We start from the raw sequence: 19,643 nt of genomic DNA on the forward strand, positions 1-19,643 counted from the left end.
TAGAAAACACTTCTCCCAGTAAAGCCAAGTCCTTGTTAATGAAAGCCCTGGCGGATGGAAGCCTGGAATTTCACAACTGTTGACTAGGAAATGAGCCACGCCTGTTTGGGAAGTGGAAGACTGATCACGTCTCCTTTGTTTTGTTGTCCCCATGATAACAATGTGACTGCCTCGGTGGGAGGAGGGTAAGGAGCACCGGAAATTACTGGGAATAAAAAGGCAAATGCTGCTGTGTAAACACTGTCCAGCTAGAGAATCAAGTATGGACCCGTAAAGCCAAGAACTGTCCTCCCAGAGTTCCTGAGGTTGAACCTTACCGGTGACAATATTCTGTTGAGCGACAGGAATGGAGAGGGCAGAAAGAGAGTAAGAGATGTTCTTTTTTGATTGTATCGAGTCAATGCCAAATGTATAAAACTACACTGCTTTATAGACCTTAAAGTCCTAGGACCTAATGTCCAGAGATAATATTCACCTCACCAGGCTCATGTGAACAGAAATTACCATACCTTCTCATTATTTTGTGCTCCCTGCCTCTATTTGCCCAGCATTGGCTCATTCATTGAATTTCTTTTACTCACAGGCTACAAGTGGCTCTTGGGCGTGGAAAACAAAATCACTTTCAGCCTCTTTTCAGTCTCACGTGATCTTGTAAGGTCCTCGGGTTTGAAATACTGCAGCTTTGATCCTGTAAGCCAAAGGCTGGTTTTCAAGAAATGATTGACGTCTACTCATTTCCCGAAAACAAGCATAAATCCGAAATTTGTTTTTCATGTGGCCAGGAGGTGCATACTTCAGACTCATTGACGGTCGTCAGGGATTCAAACTAAGATGGGTTGGTTAGTTGGTTTGTTTTTAACAACCAGAAGGTCCTGCCACAGCTAGGGAATCATAGGAAGCTGAACTTTTTCACCTTGGGACTTTGAGACTCATGTACACTAAGTAGCTTGACATATGTGACTTCCAGCAGGACCTCACTCCTCTTTGGGAAACTGACGGAATGATTTATTATTTCTACTTATGTATCAGGAGCTGAAAAAGGCTCAGTGTTATCGCAAAGAAAGAAAAATAGTAGCTTGATGGACGGAAGGATAGGCACATTTTAACTCCTCTGTTTTGATGTCCTTTTTGCTTACTGTGTCCAGATTGGGGTAGATGGTGGGGAAGAGATGATTGAGAAACAAGACATCTCTCTGTGGTGCAGCTTCAGCTACAGTGTAGCAAAGTTTTTTCCCTATAACGTTGGGTATTTTTAACTGTGTAGTTCCAATTTTAAATTGGCATTTCCTGGCATGAAATAATTTCGTCCTACAAAAGTCTCCTACATAAACAAACACAAAGTTGACCTTGCTGGCTGTGAATGCTTTTAGAAAGAACTCAAAGAAAAATGCAGAATTTTTTTAAAACTACGTTTTCTAGTAGGCAGATCTGCTCCTCTGGATTCATTGAAAATGCTGAAAAAAAACCCCAAAACCCACAAATGTTTAGTGCCCAAAAAGACTTTAAAATTGAATGATTGAAAACTCTTTGAAGAAATATCTTAATCTTTTGCCAATGTTTCACTCAATGATAAGAGCCAGAGATAGGGGAGATGGCAAGAACATTTATTTATTATTTATTTGTTTATATTTTTGTATTGGAATTTTACAAGAAGTTGATAAATTCAGGATTTTTAAGCATATTCTTATGGGGTCTTGATAGCATATGGTCAGTTTTTTGATCCCTTCATTTGTATTTTAAAATAGCTAAGTTATTTGTTTATATAGGTGAATTTATAGCTTTTTACCTTTCAGCATTCACTACACTTACCTACATTTATTATTATTATTTATTTATTTTTTTGCCATTTCTCGGGCTGCTCCCAGGCTAGGGGTCTAATCGAAGCTATAGCTGCCCGCCTGCACCACACCCACAGCAATGCAGGATCTGAGCCCCATCTGCGACCTACACCACAGCTCACGGCAACGCTGGATCCTTAACCCACTGAGCAAGGCCAGGGATTGAACCCACAACCTCATGGTTCCTAGTCGGATGCGTTTCCACTGCGCCACGACGGGAACTCCTGCCTACATTTATTATTAATAGCAAATCTTATAGTAAATCGTCAATGCTTTATAAAGCGTAACTAACATATGGCTGTTACCAGAAGTTATAAAACAAGATACTTTTAATTATAATGGTGAATAAAAGAAGAAGTAGCTGTATTTTCTTATATGTGATTTTGTTGTAGATGTCACTTCTTTTGGTGATGCTTAGGAGTTTGGCCTCCTCATTTTTCTTTTTGGTGAAGGGAATTATCCTTAAATTCACCCACACTTGTGGAAAAATTCATCGCAATTTCAATTTAACTTTTACATTGAGGTTATTTTTGGGCATTGGAGATTATCGTCCAAAAATTAAAAATGTCTGTGATGTTGGAAAATTGTTTTCTCTTTTGAACCTTATCATCTTTGAGCACTTGTTATTTCACTCCGTGTTGGCTGGACTATTAAAGGCACTCACTTTGTCCATGACCCCCAAGGGCATTCGCATTGTCAGATTTAGTTCACCAACAGGCTGACTCACCTCCAGTGATGCTCAGAAAAATAAAAACAAATGCAAAATTACCCTTCAAAGCAAAGAATTGCAATAGATGGATTGTTCCTAATTAACATATTGTGAAACAAGGGACTGGGTTTGGCCCTTGCACCAGACCTGCTGTCTGTTTTTGAAGACAGTTTGGAAAACTTATCAAATGTGTTGGGCAAGTTTAATTGTAGAGGGGGAAGGACAAATATTGACGAAGATTTTTAACCCTAGCCAAGCACAGTGGTGTTTAATCTGAAAATTGAAAAAAAACGAAAGATGAAAATGGAAAAAAATGAGAACAAAAGGAAATGAGTTTGGGGTGGGGGTTCGTTTTTAAAAGTTTCTTTTAAATGGTGCAGCAATTCGCTAACAATGAACCCAGATTTCAGTTACTCTAGGAAACATCTGGGATCCATAGTTAGCTGAAATTTACAGTGAGGAGAAAGGCATGGGAAGCAACTGCTTCATTAGTTTATAAAATTGGAAGAGGCGAAGAACAGAGGACGTGATCCCCAGGGGAACTCGATGCCCTCTAAAAACCCCGAGGAGGGATTTAAAAGTTCATTTATAATTGATCAGTGCTGAGTCAGTAATGTTCATTTTTATCCTGGTTCCCTGATTTGGCTATTATCGTTTTATGAGTTTTGCCTTAACTTGTCATTAAAATCTCAACGATAAACTAGCAGCAATTCTTTTCTCAATATCTATTAATTTTAAAAAACAGTCATTGAGAGGAAGCAGAAGGGCTTCCCAGATAATTTATAAAATAGAAATAATAGGTTAGATGAATTTCCTGGATAATATAAGCCACCTAAGTGCCAGGTTCACAGATACCATGTCTAGGAATCGTCACACCTAGAATGTCCTTCCAGTCTTAATACTTTCTAAGTCCAGAGAATGGTTGGGCTGGGCTCCTGCCAGATTCCAGAGGACATGGGTGTTTATTTCTTCACCTCCTGTTGGTCAGATCGCTACTGGGTCTGCACAGCTGATTGAGGCGAGAGTGAGGTTGAGACAGGTGTTCTTATACACCTGTGTTTCCTTGGGGAAAAGGAAATGATGAAAGATGGTGTGTGGGGTGTACCGAGTAGTGTGGCTGGGTCACCAGGTCACAGCAAAGTTGAGGAAGGTGTGGTGGCCCCACCAGGACTGGGGGTTTCTAGGAGACCAGGATGAGAAACATGGGAGGGAATAAGTTCATGCCCACTGTCTCTGCATATTTGCCAGTACCTCTCCACCTCTGCCATAGTACACCTCCCTCCTATGGATCCCTCCCATGCCCTGATTTTCATTGCATGTGAAATTTTTGTTATAGCTGCTTAATCAAGCAAGTAGACTCCTATGTCATAGCTTGAGAATCCATTCGTTCTCAATAACCAACTTCATAAAATGGCCGAGTTATAAGTCACTTGTAAGTTAGAGACTCCCTCTAGTTTGTAATCTATGTCTTTGAAGGAAGATCTTCGTAAGCAGTTCTAATACAGTCCGCAACAGAATTGATAATGTGAGCTATTGTGAACGTCAGTAAAACCTAAGACTTTAGTTAAAAATCCGTATTATTGTACAAAATTATTAGGCAAGTGTATTAGGGTTCTCCAGAGAAACTGAGCCAATCAGATGGCCATGGAGACTGATCGATTAATTGAGTGTAAAGAATTGGCTCAGGTGAAGATAGTCGCAGAGAAGTCCCATCGTGCAAGTTGGATGTATGCATAAAACCTATGATGTAGTTCTGACAAGTAGAAGGCCAGCGATTTAAGTCCTAGTCCAGGGCAAGGGATGACTCATGTCCCAGCTCAATCAGGCAGAGAGATCAAATCCCTCCTCTGACCTTTTTGTTGAATTCAGCCGAGTGGATGAGGCTTAGCCACATTGGGTAGGGTAGGGCTGTCTGCTTTCCTCTGTCTACTGATTTAAATGCTAATCTCTTCCAGAAACATTCTCCCAGGCATATCCAGAAATAATGTTTCATCTGGGCACTCTCTGTCCCATTCAAGTTGTCACACGAAATTAGCCATCACAGAAAGCTAGATTCCTTCCCTGCAATAAGAGAAATCGAAAATTTTAACATGGTTTGCTTATCAGTGACCCATAAGTGCAGTTAAAACAAAATGGCTTTGGAGTTCCCGTCGTGGCTCAGCAGAAGCAAACCCCATGAGGGTTCAGGTTCAATCCCTGCCTTTGCTAAGTGGGTTAAGGATCCAGTGTTGCTGTGAGCTGTGGTGTAGGTCACAGACATGCCTCGGATCCCGCATTGTTGTGGCTGTGGTGTAGGCTGGCAGCTACCGCTGATTTGACCCCTAGCCTGGGAACTTCCATATGCGGTGGGTGTGGCCCTAAAAAGACCAAAAAAAAAAAAAAAAAGGAAAAGAAAAGGAAAGGAAAGGTAGAAGGACCTCATTCGGACCTGCAGAGGGTTATAGTTAATGATAAGACCCATTCAGTCTTTCTTGAACGTGTTGGCTGAAACAGTTCAAAAGCTGTCTTTGATCAAACTCACGTATATCCATTCTTTGGTTAAGAAAGCTGTATTTCAGGAGACCCAATAGTGTACTAAAAAAATTAAGCAAAAATGTTAATTCTGTTCACTTCCTGAAACAAATGAAATGTTACGGTTGAGATTTAACTTTGTTTGGTGTGACGAGTGGGTCATCTCAAGGATACCTATGGTAACAGTGGTGTTGATTTTACGCTTTGTGCTTAAGAAATCAAGGCTGAAGTCAGGATATTGGGCCAACTTCAGAAATGACCTGTTATAAATTTTGGCTGCAATGAAAATAAACCATCTGTGTGTAGATAGCCCTGTGAAAAAACAGCAGAGTTAAATTTTCTAAGATTGCAGGCAAGCGTCATCACTGGATGCTATAAACTATGATGAAAATGATGTATTTGCATAGTCTCAAACTCCCCACAAAATACTTGTTAATTACACAGGGGAAAAATAACAGCTCCACAGTGGAGACACCACCTTAACCAAATGGTCAAGGTTAATAACATCGTCATCAGTGAGACACGTGGCCGTCGTATATCTTCTGATAAGGTACACCAAGCAGGTACACATCATCGCTTCTGTGGCGGTGTTCTTGCCAGAATCACAGACCCTGCATTTAATCACGAGGCAACATCAGACAAAACTGAATTTAGAGACATTCTGCAAAATAACTGGACAGTATTCTTAAAAGCAGCAAGGTCATGAAAGGCAAACTGAGAACCTGTCAAATGAGGGAAGACCAAGGAAATATAACAACTGAATGACATGTGGACTCCTGGGTTGGATTCTTAACCAGACAGAGGACATTGGGTGGACAGTTGGTGAAACTTGTATCAACGTTAATTCCTACCTTGTATTAAGTGTGCTTTATTTAATAACATTTGCTGAAGCTAACTTAAGGGTACATTAATTTTTTTTGGGGGGGGGGGTCTTTTTAGAGCCATACCTGCGGCATATGGAGGTTCCCAGGCTAGGGGTCTAATCGGAGCTGTGGCCGCTGGCCTACGCCCCAGCCACAGCAACACCAGATCTGAGCCGTGTCTGTGACCTACACCACAGCTCACGGCAACGTCGAATCCTTAACCCACTGAGCAGTGCCAGGGTTCAAACCTGCTTCCTCATGGATCCTCGTCAGATCCGTTTCCACTGAGCCATGACAGGAACTCTGGGTCTATCAGTTTTTATGATGTATCGATACTTTGGTGTACCAGTACTATTTTTATAAGTTTTTAAAATAAATCTGCAATGATCTCAACATTAAAATTTTTTTTTAAATAGCAATAAATTTGTTTCTTTTTCCCCCTACACAAGAATGTTAGCATGGTAAGTGTGTCATTTAAAAATCACTGGGGGTACAAAATTCAGAGCTGTATTTTGTAGGAATCAAAAGGTATAGGAAACACTCTTTCTCATGCCTTATGGACTAGATGAAGCTCGTGCAGTTATTCCCTTCACCATTGTATTTCCGGAGCCTGCCACGGTGCTGGCGCATCGAAGGTGAATGGAGGAGTAAGCTGTACACATTTTGCTTTCAATCAGTGTTTATTGAATACCCACTAGGCAGTGCTGGGAACATAAAGGGGCCTCAAGCCTCCAGATGCTGGGTGAGATAAGTGTTGGCGGGATGGAAATGGGAAGGGTACATTGGAGGTGGGGAGGCTTGAGTTGATTTGGAGAATACTTTGTGGACAAGGACAAAAAATCCCAAGTAGAAGGCAAAGCATTTGCAGGACTTTCTAAGCCCCATGGGAGAGGTTCAGTGTGACTGTTGAGTGTGGTTGGTAAAAGCTGAGGTTGGAAACGGGGGCAGGAACCGTTTTTAGAGAACTTCGAACTTTGTTTTACTTCTGTTGAACTCTTTGCTGGCTCTCCATTTTCTAGAGAAATTGCTGTTGCGTGGTTTTCAGTGGTCAAAACTGGTGTTTATTCTAAATTGGAAATTAGCTTCATCGTCAGAGACGAGGAGGGAGTAATACCTAGTAAGAATTAGGGGTTGATTGTCTTGAGATGGAAGTTACGTAGTTTGTAAGTAATATCTCAGCAGACCTCTTGAGAGGTGAGCAGTGGGAATAGAAGGCAGAATTCACATTGGAAAAATAGAAGCCTGTGGAAGAAAAATTAAAAATGTGAGTGCTTTGTTGTGTGGGGCAGATAAAAGGCCAGGTGAGACAGGACTGGATGTTAGGTTGGAGAGGACCTTAGAAGAAGCTGCCAGAACAAGCTGGCCTCTTCCCATTTGGGGGCGACCCTCTGGTGTAGGTGGAGAAGGCAAAGATAACCCGGCCCAGGTGTGCTACTTCAGTTCTCCTGTGCTGTTTTGTGACTTTGAGTATTGAGTCCTTGGAGAGATAAATCAGAACAAAGAAAAGAAGGATATGACACATATTTTTCTTCTCTTATAGCAAAGCATTAAAAAAAAATCAAAAAGGTCAGGAAACTTAATCTTGGGTTTCAAAAATTCTCTCAAATAATACAATTGTAATAGTAACCATCACACATTGGAAAAAGAATATATATATTTTATATAAATAAATTTTATATAGGTATATACATTTTATATATACATTTTTTAAACCAAATATTTGGTGGTAGATTTAGTATGTTTGCCTGGAAAATGGTATTTTATTTCTCAGTGAAAAAATTTCCCTTGGATTGTGGGGAAAGCAATTATTACCTTCTGTAACTTCATTCCCCTTTGTGACATGAAGGCTGTGTTGTTAATTTTTCCTCCTGATGTTTTGTTCAGTATCCCTCAGACAAATACTGCACTCTTTGGCAGAATGAGGATTAGAAGCTGAATCTCCTTTTCCTATCTCTGCCTTAGCACTTAAGGAAACTCTCTCTTAACTCTGTTGCTTTTTTTATCCGTCTCATTTGCCAAAGATTTTTTTCCCCCTGTTTTATCAGCTTTTCTCCCTCTCTGGAGTAGTTGAACCTGAATCTTTCTAAGTTTAACTTGTTGATCATGATTTCCAAGAATCCATCATAACAAAACAGAGCAAGGGTTTCTGACGTAACGCCTATAAATGGAAGCCTTGTTTTTGGCCGTGACAGATTCATACCCAGTCTCCAAGCTTCCAGTTAGCCATGATGATGAAAAAAAAAAAGCACATCCTGTATTTCCTTACACTTCCAGGCTTACATATCCACTTCTCCTCCATTTGTTGGAGCCTCACAACACCTCTGTGAGGTAGGCCGGGCAGGTGGTGTCATCCTGCCTGAAGAGGAGAGCACCAAAGACTGTGTGGTTCATGAGCAGTGGAGCCAAACCCCAGGCCTCCATCTCCCTGTTCCGTTTTGTCTCCTTCTCCTAAGTGCTGGGGTACTTCTGAGATAATTGTCTAAGTCCTGTCTCTTCCAAGATGCTCCTCTTGGCTGGCAGTTGGCCCAAACCATAACCTTTTCTATCATATTAAGGTGTTTTTTAAAGGACTGATGGGTGGATGCAGTCCTCAGTTCACAGCATTATGGTTTGACCTTCAGTTGTTCTTGTAGCCCCTTAGCCAAGTGCCTTTGCATTTGTAACATTAAAGCCAAGGCGAAGAGTATGTTTATGACTCTTTGGGGAGTAAAACTGGTTCATTTACTGCCACAGTGACAATGTCTTCAAATAAATCTTAATGTGGAACAATTCTCTCATGATGTTGATATGTCCTCTTGTTGGCCTCTTTTCTTTGTCTCTAAAATGGGAATGGAAAACACCTACATCACAGAAGATTAGAAATAATACCTAACAAACTTAGCAAAACCACAAGATAGTATTGTAGTTTTGCTGCTCTCCTTCTCGTTGAAAGTGGATCTGGCAAGAAGTCAGTTCTAAATGGGTGACGCCTAAGCTAGGAGCAGCTTGGGCTCTCAGGCTCTCAAGAAAGCAGACTGGGAGATAGAGGTTAGCTTGCAAGATATTTATCAGGGAGGGGAAAGAAGCAGGACTGGGCAGAGGGAGCAGTTGGCCTGTGATGCCAGCCCAGTGAAACCTTAGTCACTTCGGCTAGAGTGGCCCTCAGACTTGTACCAAGTGGTAGCCGAAGGGCCTGGCCCTCGTAGTCCCCCCCCCAAGTCAGTCACTGAATGCAGGCCACCTTGGGAAAAGGGCATAGCCTTGGGCAAAGCAGCTCTCTTTAGCTGAGGCAACCTCAGAAGTCTGCCCCTGGGCTGTCCACCCTGACACTCTTGGCAGCTGGGAGGATGAGTCATCCATTTCTGAAGAGGGGTCCTGGTATTGGGGCACCCACCGCCATACTTTATGTCTACCTCAAGCGGCGGTGGTTCAAACAGAATGAGGTTCTGCAGTTGATAGAAATGTCCTCTTAACAGTCAAGGACAGCAGTATATTTTCAGGTGGTACTTGTAAAATCTCAGAAATGAATACATTTTATTCAGTGTGCCTCTGTTTTCTCAAAGTCACTTGGGCCCGAGGGAGTTTTGTGATGTGTCTCAATGCCTGACCGTGGTACCTGTGGCATAAGAACAAAGTTCTGTTTTGTCAATATGCATCTGTCTGCCTTGCAGCCATGCCTGCAAGGTGTGTGAGGCCTGCTTGGACAATTATCAGCATGGAGGCACATCTCAAGTGCATGGCAAGTCCAAGGACAAGAAGATGCAGCACAGCCTGTCTTTGATCTTCCTAGTGAGTTCATTTTCATCATCAAAGCAGTGTTCGGAGCTAGCACCCCATCTCCCCCTCCCACATTTCCTTTGAATTTTTTTTTCCCACCTTTCTGGACTGCCTGCTCCCAGGGCCCTGCTGTCATACTGATGGCCAGCTGGGATCCCCTTGAAGTTAGGAATGACCACCTTCTTCCTAACTTTATCTCATGGAGGGGAAAGAGAAGGGAGTGGGGGGGGGGGGAGACAGTTCTGTCTTGCCCTGGTGATCATACCAACAGAAATCTCCCGATGACTTCTATTTCATCTTCTCTCAAGCCCTATCTGGACAGCTAAACAAGGTAGAGTCTGCTAAGACTGTTAACTTGGTTTTCCCCAATGTATTTTATCTTTCCCTACAGGAGAATTTTGTGTATGTGCAGAGTAGATGAACCCTTGTCCTTGTCCTCTTCTCCCACAGTTTTTTTTTTGTTTTTTGTTTTTGTCTTTTTTATTTTTTTTTTTAGGGCTGCACTCGTAGCATATGGAGGTTCCCGGGTTAAGGAGTTGAATCGGAGGCGCAACTGCCGGCCTACACCATACCCACAGCAACGTGGGATCCAAGCCATGTCTGTGACCTACACCACAGCTCCCAGCAACACTGGATCCTTAAGCCTCTGAGAGAGGCCAGGGATTGAACCTGCATCCTCATGGATGCTAGTCGGGTTCGCTAACTGCTGAGCCATGACAGGAACTCCCAGTTCACTTTTTTATGAAATTAAATCCCTGAAAAGAATTTAGTTCTCCTTAATCCCCTTTCCCTTTTCACTGTTTCTTCCAGCTCTTAGCCAGAAAAACATCCTTTTACCCTTCAGACAGTCTACCTTTTTCTTCCTTTTTTTACATTTTGTGCCCTGTCCCACCATGATACTCATAAAATAGGATAAACTTAGATGTAGGTATATCCTTGACAAACCAGAGCCAAATATACAGTGTGAAATGAATGTGAACATAGGAAAAACCAATTTTAAATGTCCTCAGAGAGGCAGAGTTCCTTTACAAGGCTCTGCTTCATCACTGCCTTCTCATTGTCACTGCCGTGCTTCAAGTACTAGCATTCTGAATTTCACAGCTATGCACATAAAGGAACGTCTATTTCGGAGTTCCCATCATGGCTCAGTGGTTAACGAATCCGACTAGGAACCATGAGGTTGCAGGTTCGATCCCTGGCCTTGCTCAGTGGGTTAAGGATCTGGCATTGCGGTGAGCTGTGGTGTAGTTTGCAGACACGGCTTGGATCCTGAGTTGCTATGGCTCTGGTGTAGGCCAGCAGCTACAACTCTGATTGGACCCCTGGCCTGGGAACTTCCATATGCCACGGGAGCGGCCCAAGAAATGGCAAAAAGACAAAAAAAAAAAAAAGTCTATTTCATTTCTGCGGCAGTCATAGCTCCTTTCTATTGTGAAAAACAGTTTGACTTGTGTGTGTGTGTGTTAAATGGGGTTCCACGGGATAATCCCAGAACTTGAGAACAATAGCATCGTGTTCTGCATTGCAAATCGTCCATTCACAAGTGACCTTTCAGACCACAACCTGTTCAGGAGCTGGAGATCCTTTTATCAGAAAGATGAAGCTAAAACTCTGACTTTGGGAGATGAGTTTCCTTTCTTCATGTCACAATTATAGACTTGTTTCATTACTTTTTTTCTACATTATATTCCATTTGTCTTAGATTGTCAGCTCATAAAGGAAAAGGGCAGCATTTACCAGGCTTAAATTGAATCATGGTATGTGGCACCATTGTAAATATTATTTTGACCATGATGAATACCTTATCCTCTGCCATGTAGAACTAGGTGATTGTCTTCTAGTAGTTTTTTATAATTTGTTTCTATTTTTGCTTTGAAAAGTCATAGAAGTCTGTGATTGAGCTTCTCTGTACTAAGTTTTAAAGTTTTAAAGTTTGAGTTTGTTCTTTGCATGAGCAAACAGTATCACCAACAGTATCAAAAAAAAAAGAAAGAATGAGGCCCTGTTTCACAGCACAACTTTGTGTTTTTCTACTGTCTTCATAGAAAACACTTGTGAATTGTATATGTGGGTATTTCTCACTGCCTTTTAATTTTTCATAAACTGTTAATGGTGACGTGATATCATTTTAAGGGAGTAACATTGTAAGTGGTAAGAGGCAGCTGTTTATGATATAATTTTAAGATGGTTATGTTGTACATTTAACACTTTCAGCTCACCCATATATTTTTAAAGGACTTGAATATAAACTCTGCTTATATGTATATTAGTTAATCCCAGTAAATTGTCACATAGTAGCAAATGGGCAGGGATGAAAACAATACCATATGGTGGGTTTTTTTGTGCTCTTTAAAATTGTACTCTTAGAGTTCCTGTTGTGGCTCAGCAGAAGCAAACCTGACTAGAATCCATGAGGATACAGGTTTAATCCCTGATCTTGCTCAGTAGGTCAAGGATCTGGTGTTGCCCTGAGCTCTGGAGTAGGTCACAGACACAGCTTGGATACAGTGTTGCTGTGGCTGTGGTGTAGGCTGGCAGCTGTAGCTCATTCGACACCTAGCCTCAGAACTTCCATATACTGCCATGTGGCCCTAAAGCAAAAAATAATAATGAAATTGCACTCTCAGGGCCCTTAGGACTGAGACAATAGTATGAAACCTTTATATTTCCAGCTCTGTGAAGGGTTCATTCTCTGTGATCTTTTCTGTAGCTACTAAATGTATTCTATTTATAAGAAAACAAATCAGAAAAGGAAACCAAGGGGTAAAGACAGTGTGTGGTCATGTTCAGTAAACCCCGGTATTACTGGGGGAGAAATGCCCCTGGAAAGTGTACAATGAGAAGACTTGGGTATAAAGGCAGAGTTACTTTTCAATAACTGGGGACAAGATGAATTTTCAATTATAGACTTGTTTCATGCAAAAAATGTTTAGAAGATCTTAACGGGATTTGATTGAAAAGTTGTATCCAAAATGGAATCTAGAAATAACATATGCTTCAAGTGAATTTGAAAGAAATCGAAGCTGAGGTTTCATGAATGTCTGTGTTTCTTTTGAATTTTGCTTTGCTAAACCAGTTTTCCTTACTGTATGATACATTACATGCTACAACTAGTAAACACGAGCCAATCACGTTTTCAAATCTTTTGCTCTTTTGGCTGGAGCTGCTCTCCCCTTTAACGTTCTGTTTCGCAACCTGAAGCATAGATAGTATAGCATTCATCCATCCATGTATGAGGTTGGTACATCGCAAAGTAGGGTTACTTGTGTAATTCAGAGATTAGAAATGGCTTGCCAGTTTAGAAGGTAAAGATCAAAGTCATACCTTGAACTATATCCTAAAAAAGTGTCATTCTCCAGTATGATCTGCAATTTAATACTAACTTTTAGCTGTTTTAAGTTATGAGAGGTGCCCCTGACAGTCGCTGAATCCATTCAAACCTGGGCGCCATTCTTCAATGGCTTCATTCATTTCATGCCTTCCATGTGTTTGTTCATTGTCCACTCACGCACTAACACATTCATATGCTAGCTAATAGAAGATGAATTAGAAATAGTTCAAGTTCTTGGAGATCCCGTCGTGGCACGGTGGTCGACGAGTCCGACTAGGAACCATGAGGTTGCAGGTTCGATCCCTGGCCTTGCTCAGTGGGTTAAGATCTGGCTTTGCCGTGAGCTATGGTGTAGGTCACAGAAGCGGCACAGATCTGGCATTGCTGTGGCTCTGGCTTAGGCCGGTGGCTGCAGCTCTGATCACACCCCTAGCCTGGGAACCTCCATGTGCCACGGGAGCGGCCCAAGAAAAAGCAAAAAGACCAAAAAAAAAATAGTTCAAGTTCTCAAGTAGAAAGATACAGATGAATGAAGTACTAAATAGTATGTGGTACTTTACACTATTTAAGATGTGGTCAGAATGCCCTTGGGAGTACAGATGAGAGAGTAATTGATTCCATTTGGATCCAAGAATGGGGAAAGGGAAGGGGTGGCATCAGGAAATTGAAAGACCTAACCTTGGAGTGAGACCTTATACGAAGGCTACTTTGCAGTTCCCAGTGTAGAAGCAGTGGGGGGAGGCAGTTCCCCCAAAAGAGAATAATATATATAAAGGCCCCGAGGCTGGCGTGAAAGAGTTTGTTGAGGCTTTGGGTACAGCAGAGTGTGCAGGGCAGTTTCTGGAGAGGTAGGTGGGATGGGAGCCTGGAAAGTTAGCAGGAGAGCAGAGGACCTTGTAGAAGATGCTGAGAGCAGGCTTTCCTTTCTGCTTCATCAGATGGCTGTTGGAGGTGGGGACAGATGTCCATTCCTTCTGAACTCAGGAAGTGACTGAAACCAAAGCAAGGGTGGTTTGGAGGCAGAGTTCTTCACTTATGTATTAAGCTGGGTCAATCTAGCTCAGAATTGCAAAGCCCTCCTCCAGACTCAGAATTGCAGGGCGGCAGGGACCTTTCAGTTCATCTATCTAGCTCCTTTGTTTTGTAGAGGAGGCATCTGAAGCCCAATGAGATTGAAGAACTTAATAGCTTGCCCTTAACACCTTTCAGATATTATATGGCTGAAGAGTAAAATAAGAATTCACCCATACTGACTTCTTGGGGAAGAAATGAAACGATACACACTTATGGCCTAGACAGCCTGTCATCCCAGTTTTAAACAGTTCCTATGAAAGAAGGAGTTTTCACAGGTAATATAGTTTGGTTCTTAGAATCTTGAGTGCCCTCTTAAAATAGAATTGCCTATAATAAAGGAACCTGACTGCTTAAGACCAGAAGACTTAACAGGAATGGCTGTGCCCTCATTCATTCCCTCAGTGATTATTTACTGAACTCAGATTATGTGCTGGGCTCTGAGCTGAGTCGCTTATACAGTTGGGAGCTACAACCAACCTTGTCCTTATACCCACAGAACTTACAGTCTGTTGCAGAAGACATCATTCAGAAATTTGCCCAAATACAAAGGGACCGTTCAGTGGTATATGGTGCCATGAGTTTACACGGTTGGGGTGAGGGGATGGGCATCAAAGAAAGCTGTTCAGAGAAGTCACCACCGAACCAACATCCGTAGGATGAATAGAGCTGAACGTGGGGAGGGGAAGGTAGAGGATTCCTTGCAAGGTGTCCTGGGTGCAGTCCTGTGCAGGAGGGAGTACTGGCAAGGAAGGTCGTTGTGACGGGAGTACAGAAAGTCAGGGTTGGGTCGTACAGGATGAAACCAGAGAGAAGGGCATGGTCTTACAGGCTGTGGTACTGATTCTCCTGTTATTCTCAGAGCTTTGACGTATTTAGGAGGAGGATGACATCCTCAGATGTGTATTTTGAAAAGACCTCTCTAACTGCTGTGTGAGAAATAGATTGGAGAGGACCCTGAGTGTGTGGACACGGCGCTGTAAGGAGACGGCTGGAGAAGACCAGGCAAGAAGTGATAGTGACGCTGGGGTGGCTGTGGGCGTGCAGATAATGAGAAAAAGATGGCTTCGGGAGGTATTTAAGAGACAAGACCATTGCGATGTGGTCATGGATCGTGTGGATGACCCCTGGGTTTCTGGCTTATCTACTCGCTGGACATGGCACTATCATCCAGTGGAATTGGGAGCCATGGAAGAGGATCTGTTCTGGAACACCTAAGGATGGTATGAGCTAAACGGCAGCATGAAAGAAGAAGAAAACCACCTCATTAAGCTGTTGTCTGATTAGACCATGACATATTTTATTAACTGTTCCTTTAATACAAAAGGAATCGAACCTAATCACATTTTCCTGATGCCACATATCCAAAAAGCCTTGAAGTACAAATGTGACAGTATCAAAGGTAACTCTGGTGGTGTCACAGATATTGTGTTGGGGAAAGACAGCCATGGAGACAGGGAGCCTTCCTGGAAGGCTTTGCAGTGGCCCTCTTGAGAGGTGCAGAGAAATCCCCTTAGGAAGAGCAAGCTAAAGCAGGACTCACAGTAGAAGTCTAACTTCTTAGAGTGAGTGATTGGAGCAGAGAAAATTGCTTGGGTTTGGCTAGGGGCTGAGGGGAGATCATGAGTTCAGTTGGAGGCTTGTTAAGTTGTAGGTGCGTAGACATCTAAATAGAGATAAACAAGTTAGAAGTCGGTGTCACCTGCTCAGGGCACAGCTTAGGCCTGGAGGGATGCTTGGCAGGTCATATTATCAATAGACGGTTCTGGAGGTCTTGGAAATCTCTCCAAATAGGGAGGATGTGTATGGATAGAAGGGGGGGAGTACAGTTTCACAGTTGGGGAATTTATTAAATGACCAGACTATCCCAGACTCTGAGGTAGATCATTTCTGATAGATGTCTTATTTAATCTTCTACTACTTTTTGCAATTTCTTTACTGTCAGCTTCATATACCTAATGAAGTAATGGAGATTCTGAGAGCTTGGTATCTTGACCAAAGTCACACAGCTAATAAACAGTAAGATCTGGATTCAAACCCACATCTCATGATGCCCAGTTTGATGTTATTTTGCTACACCCTACAGCCTCTGTGGCAGTGACATTTAAGAAAAAGACTGAGAAAAGAAGGCCAGCAGAAGACTGGAGGGGAGGGGATGAGGAAAGCAGTAGACGATCGAAGAGAGGCTAGAGTCCCTAAAGGCAAAGGCAGTGAGGCACAGAGTTTGAGAACACAGTGGCGGGAAGGGCTGAGGTGTGAGGGATGGTGAAGGCGGAATTCACGAATGGTACTGCCGTGTTTAAGAAGGTGATGAGAGCTAGGAGAGAGCAGCGATCAGCGAGGGAGGAATTCATGGCAGCCTTGGAGTTACAAGGGCTTTCATGAGTGTTAAGAGCTGTCGCCTGAGCTGTGCTGGGGCGCCCGTGCACTTGAACCTCTAAGGGAAGCATCAGCGGTGTGAACTTGAACCCCTAGGGTTGTGAGAGGTTATGGTGACTTCAAAGAGTGTAGAGAAGCAATTCCAGGTACATGTTTGCTTTGGCGTCTTTTAAATTGTATGCAACCTACTATCTGTTCCATTGTTGATCTCTTGTAAGAAGAGGTCTCTGGGAGTTATTTGAAGTAATCTGTCCAGATAAAAAAGACCTTTGATTACTGTTCAAGCAGACATCTTCTGAGACATCAGCATGAGGTCATACGGCATTTATGGTTATAGTTAGAAAATGACATCATGGATTAGTGCTTATCTAAAATGTTCTAACTTGGTTACTATGTAGTTATTTTTATTCATCTCATGTACTTTGGGTTATGTTTTCTGTCCTGTGTTTTTATTTCTGCTGCTAATTTTGTTTGGAGATCATAAAAGGGCTTTAGTCTTCTCTGAAAGCCCATTACTTACTGGCCTGTTTCGACTTTTGACAGATTCATGTATTCCTTCAGGCTTTTAAAGCACATTCATAGCAGTAACAATAACTTATTTTGGGGATGGGGTTTTATCTAACCCTCAGCCTTCTGAAAGAGAATGATAAAATTCACTTCCAGAATTTGGGGCTTTTAAAAGTCATGCAGTCAAAGCATTTACTATCTTTTTTTTTTTTTAATGTGATTAGCAAGGTGATTTTTAGTGTATGTAGTATTTAACAGGCGATGGATGTCTCTTTTCTTGTGATGAGGTACATTTTTAAATTTTCCATCCTTGTCTCCTTTATGACTCGAGTGTTATTATCCCAGGGAGAATCACTGTGCTTCCTTCTCTCTGTAACCCCGCAAATCAATTAGGGATGGTTAATCTACACCTGTTCTCTCTGGTAGGGTATCCTAGTCCTGCCCAGTCCTGAGAAATGTTTCAGAAACCAATCAATGTGTAACCATTAGTAAGACAACATGGGGACTCCTCTGTGCCACCCCCCCCCCCATCTCAAATGGTCTGAGAGCTCAGGCATGTGGGAATTGTCCTGTGGCTCTGTGTTTAGACCTAGAGCAGAGCTCCTGTCATCACCATTGATTTTCAGAGAAGCAGAAGATTGTGCCATTTACTAGGCTAAACCCTGGGGACGTATTAGTGTGCACATAGATGCAGTCTCTTCTCTTGGACCTTACGGTCTAGGGAAAAGAGCAGGAAGGTCAACCAAGCTTATTAATGAGTAAGAGATAAGTTCCTCTTATAGGGCCACAGGTGTGGCATATGGAAGTTCCCAGGCTAGGGGTCCAATCAGAGCTGCAGCTGCCAGTCTACAACACAGTCACAGCAACGAGGGATCTGAGCCATGTCTGCGAACTGCACCACGGCTCACAGCAACGCCGGCTCCGTAACCCACTGAGCGAGACCGGGCATTGATCCTACATCCTCGTGGATGTTAGTTGGGTTCATTACCTCTGAGCCCTAACGGGCACTCCCACATTCCTTATTTATTATTGAACACATATTTGTCGAGTAACTACCATGGGGCAGGCACTGGATGGGGAGTGATTGCAGTGGGAGGGGCACAGCGCCTTATGAAGCTCTTCGGGCAGTACCTTTGTTTACATGTGTTATTAGGTGATATTGTTGACATTTTGTCTACTGTCTTAGTAAATGCCACACCTTTGAAATTTGGATTAATAATGCTTATTCAACCAAGAATTTGGCAAAGTATGTAAAATTTAAAGAATAATTTTCTTCAAGAGTGTCGCATTAAAATGTGACAGCCGGTTCTGGCTATCCATGTGTAATTCCTACTCCCATTCATTTTTTCTAGTCAATAACATTTAATCGTCCGCTGTATAACTGGCTGTAACTGATAGGATTATCTTCTGTATCATTTCTTACAGTTATTGCCAGTTTTCGAGGAACTGTCCCATATGGCCTGTCATTGGAAATTGGAGATACGGTTCAGATCCTGGAGAAGTGTGATGGTAAGTAGGCTAGTGGTGGTCGTTGGAGGTTGTATGGAACAATCTCTTCAACATTGGGCCACTCATGAAGTTTACACATTCTGTCCACACATCTCTCAGTCTCTGGAATTTTCCTAGTCGTCACTTGTTTCTTGGATCTTCAGTGTCTGGCTTATGGGAAAGCATGGTGATGTTATTTTTATGCCAATTGTCTTTTTTTCTTAATGTTATTTGCTTATATTCACGAGATGCCAACAGAGAAAGCATTTGAGACTACTGTGTCTGTGGGAGTTCATGACTCAGGGCCAAACTTAGAATGTTAAGCGTTGGGTGGGTTCCCCAGGACAGGGAGGTCCAGGGCAGAAAAGTCTTGCCCAAGGTTGGATAACCAGAGCCTCAGGCAAGGACTCCTGCCCAGGCCAGCCCTGCTCTAGGCTTGGAGTCTTCTCCTCACTTCTCCCAAATTTGAACTGAAATTGTTTATTGCATTTGCAATGTTATATGAACTTACATGATTATTAACAATTTATGTAGCAGGTAGCTCATTAAATCAACCTAATACATTCTCACGTTTCTCTTCCTGTTCAACAAAACATCTTTAAACTCTAGCCTTTGAAAAGATCCTGGATGAAATGACTCCTCCTTTGTTTCTGAACAAAATGGCCACATTGTAAAGTCCTATCAGCACATCTGAAGGTGCCTGTTTTCCTCCTAAAATGTTGTCCTTATTAGGAATTTATAATTCCTACTATAAATATTCCTTGATTTATCATATCAAGGGTTATTAATGATAAAATTGTGTTCTCCCAAATAGAACTATTACTTTTAGTTAGAGCCTGTCACTTATTGGTGGTGATACCTGGATATTTATTTTGTCCCATGTAATTGATATGTTTAAAAATATAATAAGGTTTTCTTTTTCATTACCAGATATATTTTATCTGTTTCTATCTTGTTTACAGAGAAATAAAAAATCGTTTTGTGAGTTCCCTTGTGGTGCAATGAGTGAAGGATCTGATGTTGTCACTGCAGTGGCTTAGGTTGCTGCTGTTGTCCGGGTTCACTCGACACAGGCTTGGCCAAGAAAAAAAATTCTGTTTTGAATTGGTGCATAAAAATGGGTTTCGTAGCTAATGGAAGCTGTTTTATAACCTAAAAAACCTTCCTGTAAATGTAGTTGGACAGAGACC

The 19,643-nt window shown here is 42.2% G+C and overlaps 1 protein-coding gene across 2 annotated transcripts in view; it reads left to right on the forward strand.

Annotated features, from left to right (window-relative positions):
• The window catches only part of DOCK4 (dedicator of cytokinesis 4), a 469,573-nt gene that overhangs the window by 172,763 nt on the left and 277,167 nt on the right, over positions 1-19,643 (forward strand). For both annotated transcript variants that reach the window (XM_047763518.1, XM_047763519.1), the window contains exon 2: positions 18,391-18,474. In XM_047763518.1, the coding sequence (XP_047619474.1) occupies positions 18,391-18,474 (84 nt within the window). The remainder of the gene's footprint in view (positions 1-18,390; positions 18,475-19,643) is intronic.

Source organism: Phacochoerus africanus, chromosome 16 (assembly GCF_016906955.1).
Source record: "Phacochoerus africanus isolate WHEZ1 chromosome 16, ROS_Pafr_v1, whole genome shotgun sequence".
Classification (NCBI taxonomy): Eukaryota; Metazoa; Chordata; class Mammalia; order Artiodactyla; family Suidae; genus Phacochoerus; species Phacochoerus africanus.